Source organism: Phlebotomus argentipes, unplaced genomic scaffold (genome assembly GCF_947086385.1).
Source record: "Phlebotomus argentipes unplaced genomic scaffold, Phlebotomus argentipes genome assembly scaffold_4, whole genome shotgun sequence".
In the NCBI taxonomy this organism is placed as follows: Eukaryota; Metazoa; Arthropoda; class Insecta; order Diptera; family Psychodidae; genus Phlebotomus; species Phlebotomus argentipes.
The window spans coordinates 8,634,137-8,640,569 of record NW_026776174.1 but is presented as its reverse complement, the minus strand read 5'-3'; the positions used below and the strand labels follow the sequence as shown (position 1 = coordinate 8,640,569).

At 41.5% G+C, this 6,433-nt stretch overlaps 1 protein-coding gene across 1 annotated transcript; it reads right to left on the bottom strand.

Moving 5' to 3' along the window:
• Window positions 1-4,733: 4,733 nt before the first annotated feature.
• LOC132258055 (L-dopachrome tautomerase yellow-f2-like) lies at window positions 4,734-6,064 on the bottom strand. The gene is made up of 2 exons (XM_059755157.1): window positions 5,940-6,064; window positions 4,734-5,876 (listed from the first exon to the last, which is right to left on the bottom strand). Exons 1-2 carry the CDS (start codon window positions 6,049-6,051, stop codon window positions 4,792-4,794), a joined length of 1,197 nt encoding a protein of 398 aa, XP_059611140.1. The 5' UTR covers window positions 6,052-6,064; the 3' UTR covers window positions 4,734-4,791.
• Between the last annotated feature and the right edge of the window lie 369 nt (window positions 6,065-6,433).

Here is a 6,433-nt window from a genome sequence, read left to right as displayed (position 1 = left end):
GAGTCAGGGAGTGTGACTTTAAGTACCGGTGGCTTGTCCAATGACTTTTCATCACATCCGTAGACATCGAATGCCCAAAGAATAGGACGGCGTATTATAACATTACCCTCGACATATTGCAGAATTCCGGTATCAAGGAAAAACAGGCGGGAGCATTTTTCTACAATCTGAGTATTGTACACTGAAATGAAATGGTAAGATTTTCTATAAAACGGTTTCGCGGGCTTGTGAGGCGGAACGTAAGGTGGTTTAATAGTGGTATCTGTGGATATGGGCTTTTTCTGTGGCGGATAAAACGGTGGTTTGTAACTTGGTGAGCCGTGTGGTGGCTTGTAGATGGGCTTCGAAGTTGTCGACGGTTCCGGTTTATAAATGGGCTTGTAAGTAGGCTTGTAAGTGGGCTTGTAAGTAGGCTTGTATGTAGGCTCGGTAGTAGGCTTGTAAACAGGCTTATAAGTAGGCCTGGGCGTTGTTGGTGGTGGCTTAGGTTTATAAGTTGGCTTATAAGTTGCTGTTGGTGGCGGCTTGGGTTTTGCAGTTGTTGGCTTTGTAGTTGCAGGACTGTGGGTAGTCAAAGTAGATTAAAGTTACAGTTCAGAACAAAAAGTTAATGACATACATCGGGTACGGGACATAACTGCCTCCATGATGATGACCATGACTTGGCTTGTAACTCCCATGAGAACTCCCATGTCCGGTGGAAGGTTTGTAATATTCACTTCCAAATGGACGTTGCGGCTTCTTTTTTCTACCATCGTCATCATATTCTTCTTCTGTGTGCGTTGCAGTGTAAAATTCACTTGTATCCCTCCGAACTCTGTCAGAACTAGGATATATGTTATACTCAAAATCGTCCTCTCGTAGATCATTGACACCGAACCATCCCTGAATAAAGTAGAAATGAATGTTTACAAATTTATTTTGGCAAAATCTTTACAAAATCTGATACTCACCGGGACATAATTGTCCTCACATGTTGGAAAGCAATTAAGATATGGTGAAGATTTATGTTGAAAGTCCTTTGCTTTGATGAAAACCACCGCTGCAGGACTTCCCGGTCCTATTCTAGGAATTCCAAAGTACAGACAAGAGCCGGCAGTGTGATAAGATAAAGCGGTGGGAGTAATAGTAGTGTAGGCGTAGTATGGGTGTCCTCCAGCATCCGCATTTACTGAAGAGTTTTTACAGATTTTATTATTGCTGCTTTTTCCCATTATTTTCAATTACTTACAAGGTTGTGGAAGGTTTTTGAACTCCAATTTCTCCCAACTGAATATAGTTTTCACCGGTTCCGATGGCGGAATACTTTTTACACACGGAGAAAATAGTACAAGAATGACGAGGAGTGGATTTACTCCTGAAACACTCTCCATTTTCATTCCTTTCACACCAATGGATTTTGTCAAACTGAAACAGACGATTTTTGTGCGGAGACTTTTATAAAACTTCGAGAATGCGAGTCGCATTTGAATAAAAGACACATGAGTTCTTTGACCAATAAGATATCCGAATTAAGGATATATTTGAGAAAAGAAAACCAGTTCCCATATGAGGTTCTTCTTCGGTATACCATTAATTGCTGTCTTTTTCTATTATTTATCCTTCCAAAACATTTCTATACTTTTTTCTTCAATGCCATATTACATACATATATGTATTGCATCACCGCGTGTACAGCGAACGGACTGATATGGAAATTTACAGTGAATTAACATGGGCAAAAGAAATCGAGACTCAAAATTGATAAATGAGTTTATTGACCGACGAGGGAAGATGTCTCGTGGGGTAAATAAATGTATTCAGAATCCATTTTGGCAAGAAAACCAGTTCCAATCATGGAAACATTTCTCTCATTTTCGATTCTTTCACATCAGAGAGCTCCTCTTTTATCAACTGCTTTGTGTGTTGTTGAGCTTTGTTGGCCAAATCTTCAGGTGTAACTTGTTTGCTCCTCGACTCTCTGTCAACGTCTTCCCAATTGGCAGTGAGATAATCGATGAGGTGGTTTTTGTAGTATTCCTCATCCTCAATGGGATCATTTCCAATGTACTGATTGCCTTCGTCGTCAAAGGAGGATTTAATGAACTCATTGGCGGCACAGACTGTGCCCCTGATTGCATCCCCAATGTTAACGCGATAGATCCAAGTGGAATAGGATCGATCGCCCTGAAGGGCTGCGACACTGCATTGTAGACGACCGTTGCTGATGAGCCACAAGTCTCCACGATTGTCGATCTGCAAGGAAAATCATTGCTCTCAAATATCATTAGGAATAATCGTGCGGAAAAACTTACGCTAAGACTCTTCTGATTGTTATTATCATGAGTTACAGGAATGCTACCAATGTTCGCTGGATGAAGAGATTTTTTCACATTCCAGCATCCTAATGACTTCGACTGAACACTTGCGAAGAACATCACTCCGTACCGATGATCAAATGCTAAAGCTGGAGATCGTGTGCTGCATCCTCGATAGCCGACGAATTTGATATCATGTCGATTGTAATTTTTAGGTGCTTGACTCTTATCCAGTAGCATATTGGTGGATGTAGCGTAGAGTCCTGTGCTGGAAAATGATTGGTAGAATACAGTGCTGTAGCCCTGAGTCTCTCTCCATCCCAAAGCAATTGAGTTTACTCCGTGGTGAGCCGTATAGGAGAATCCGTCGAATGAGAATTGGCTTTCCTGGTTGTCAGGCTTAAATGAGTAGTGCTGGAAGGTCCATCCGTCGTTTTTGTGCATAGAATACACAGCAATGGTATTATCCAGGAAATTTGTGAAGAATGCTGTAGCAATATCACACGAGGATCTGTCTCTGACATCCACTGTTATACTGCTAAGTCCTTCGCCCGTCTCAACAATTTCCCTGGGAATATCCACTCGACGAATCACACGATAATCTCCCAGTTTGTCACCAAATGTGAGGTCGAATATCCACAGGGAGGGACGATAGATGGCTGATCTTCGGTTGTCTTGTCTCATCACACCAGAGTCCATCAGCCACAATCTATCGCATTTGTCAATAAACATGGCACTCACGGAGATGAGGGGTTTGAGTCTGTTGGCAGGTGTGGAGCCTGGAGAAGGTTGAGAGCCCGGAGAAGGATGAGAGCCTGTGAGGTGATCTGGAGGGGGCCTCTGATTACTTCCCTGAGATGTGATGGGATTTGTGGGCACTGGAATTGGATGTGCCCATTGATTTTGATTGCCCGAAGGAGGCACAAATGGTTTATAAGGCGGAACGTAGGGTTGATTTGGTGAAGCTCCCTGTGGATTGCTGGGAGGGAAGAATGGATTAGATGATCCGGGATATTGACCGGTTTGAGGATATTGCGACTGTCCCGGCTGTGGATACTGTCCATGTGACGGATACTGTCCTTTTTGAGGATATTGACTGGTCTGAGGATACTGTCCAGGTTGAGGATAGAATCCTGGTGGAACATATTGTCCTGGTTGAGACTGTTGACCTGTTTGGGAGGATGCAGTGCTTTGGGATGATTGTCCTAATCCTGATTGACTCGCCTGATTGGATTGCGAGGATTGTCCCGTTTGACTGTGTTGTCCAGTTGAAGGATATTGACCAATTTGAGGATATTGGCCGGTCTGGGGATACTGTCCGGGTTGAGGATAGAATCCTGGTGGAAAATATTGTCCTGATTGAGATTGTTGACCTGTTTGGGAGGATGCAGTGCTTTGGGATGATTGTCCTAATCCTGATTGACTCGCCTGATTGGATTGCGAGGATTGTCCCATTTGCGAATTTTGACTTGATTGTGATTGACTGGATTCATTCCACTGATTTGTAGATTGAGAGTTTGACGAAGACGACATCGAACTAGTTTGGGAATTACTTTGGGAAGACGATGAAGAACTGGATGATGAAGATGAAGATGAAGATGATGTAGTGTCGTGGAGCTCAGGCTTCTTTCTCCTTCTTTCGAAAATGTCGTCATTGAAGTCTCCAATGACATAATAGTTCTCAACATCTCCAATTCCTCCTAAGCTTTTCCCATATTGGAATTCCTGTCACAAGAAATTTGCACATTATAACACACTATTTTGTTGCTTTTCAATATTACTCACAGGTATTTCATTAAGCTCATAGTTGGGGAAAGGCGTGAGCGGTGGACTGGATCCTGGCCTGTGCTTCTTTACATCAATCACATTGAGCGTCGCCGGAATTCCATGGCAGTCTCTCTTGATGCCGATGAACAGGTATCCTTTCTCGGGATAGTAAACTGCACTGGTAGGTAGTAAACTATCCCGATTTACACTCTTTTGCTGATTGTCGTACCACAAGCGTTGCCATTTATACGCCTCTAGGGCATAGTCTCCCGCCCGTGAGATCGCGGGCAGAATTAGGAGGAAAGAAATCACAAAGTGGATGTTCATTGGGTGGGATGCTTATTCGACTTGTGGCGATCGCGGTGGTTCGAGGCGCTTTTATACCCTCTTCTTCGCGAAGTGTCATAAAGTGTGAGACTAGAATGAGTTCTTTGACTGAATTTGCCCTCCTTCTATCTCTGCTTCTGCAAGAATGGTGAATAAAATCAAGGTGATGAACCCTCTGGGTCCCATGTGCCGGTGATAAAACTCGTTTTTTATTGTTAAATCATTAATTTTGCACACGACAGACTTTTTATAAATGAGATACTTCATGGTGGGCTTTGTGCCTTAAATGTATCAAATTAGTTGGTAATTTGAATTAAGCGTAACACATCCATAAAAATTTTGCATGCATAAGAGATTTTATTTATTTCAGCTTCACATTCCAAAGTTTTATTAGAACATCTTATGGTTTATTGCCATTTACATCGCATCTAGTTCTACGAATTGATTTCCTTGTGTCCACGTACAGCAGACGAATCTGAGGTTTATAAAATTCATTATTTACTATATCAGGATCATCCACGGGCGGATGACCATTGGCCATGACCCACAATGTTGAATTGGAATCAACAGATATATCAGTGCCAAAGAGAAATCTGGCATCGGAATAAATCACGTCAGTGTGGTTTGAATCTAATGGTGTTTGGGTATTCCAGCAGGAAACCTGTCTGGTAATTGACTCAGCGAAGAAGATCACTTTAGTTTTTGGATCATAAACCAAGGTAATGGCTTCAGTGTAGGGCCCACGATCACCTATGCGTATAGGATCAAATCTGGCACCCTTTTTCTTTAACGCTCCAGTACTGACTTTGTAGAGCTTTGTGCTGCTTCCGGCCAAATAATATGCCATGCGATTTCCTGTGGCTTCCCTATCGCCGAGAGTTATTCCAAAAATTCCTACCTTATAGCTGTACTTCTTACCACCATCGAGGACTATATTAACGTCCTTCTCTGGCTTAAATGAGTCATGGCTGACTTTCCAGGACGCCTTATTTTTCTTGTCGTAAACAACAATTGTGTTTTCTTCGTAATTTGTGATGTACAAGAAGGTGTCACTGCATCCTCCCTTTGGATTTATCACATCGACTGCGAAGCAACCGAAAGACAGAGGATTTTTCACGACTTCAGCAGGCAACTCGTAGCGATCTACCTCTGGATAATTTTCCTTTGTTAGGTCAAAAGCTATAATGGCGGGATTTTGCTTGCGATATTTTGGCTGGCCTTCTTTGTAATCAACCATTCCAACGTCCACAACCCAGAGGCGTCGGCATTCGTCAATGACTGGTTGGTAAATTGATATTAGGTCCTTTGAGCTCTTTCCACTGAATTTGCTAAGAGGAGGAGATCGTTCAGGATGTTTCTTCCTCTCGATTTCGGTTAGGGTATGAGGAACTTGAGGATATCTCCGTGGAACTGCAACAAAGAGTTTCTGCGTCTCTGCATCGTAAGCAAATCCAGTTGGGATACTGTTTAAAACGTTGTACGATGCTATAAAATTTAAAATCAATTTATTAGTATGAGAAAAGTATTTCACATAATGATAACGCTTACATGGATTTACGCCTTCAAAAGTAACATTTCTCCAAGCATATTCTCTTTCCACGTGATAACCAAGAATTCCTTGGACGAAAATTGTGCTTAAAAGAAACAGAAACCACTCCATTGTTGCTTCTTAGAAACTGAACACAATTCTACCTTCAATGGCTCTTATAGTTGCGAGAAAATATTAAAAATGAATTAAGCAGATTTATTCAAGTGTGTACATACTTTTGTAATCCATTCATTTGAACAGTTGGTTTGACGTATTATGCAAGGATTTTTAACAGAAAATACAAATAGATTGTCTTAAGTCATTTATTTATATCACAAAGCGTGTTCATGTCGCTCGAATTCCTCAATGCACGGAAGTCAGTATTTTGAGTTGAGATAATTGATCAAAGAGTTAAATTCTATTACATAATGACTACTAACTTATTCAAATTAATTATAGAAAAACTCTATTGAACCACATGAAACTGAATTAAACAAATTTATTGTAAAATTTC

Bases quoted from the DNA above. Each gene is read 5' to 3' on its own strand.
- LOC132258055 (XM_059755157.1), bottom strand. From the start codon at position 6,051: ATGGAGTGGTTTCTGTTTCTTTTAAGCACAATTTTCGTCCAAGGAATT. The intron at 5,877-5,939 runs GTAAGCGTTATC...TAAATTTTATAG, and splicing joins TTTTGAAGGCGTAAATCCAT to CATCGTACAACGTTTTAAAC.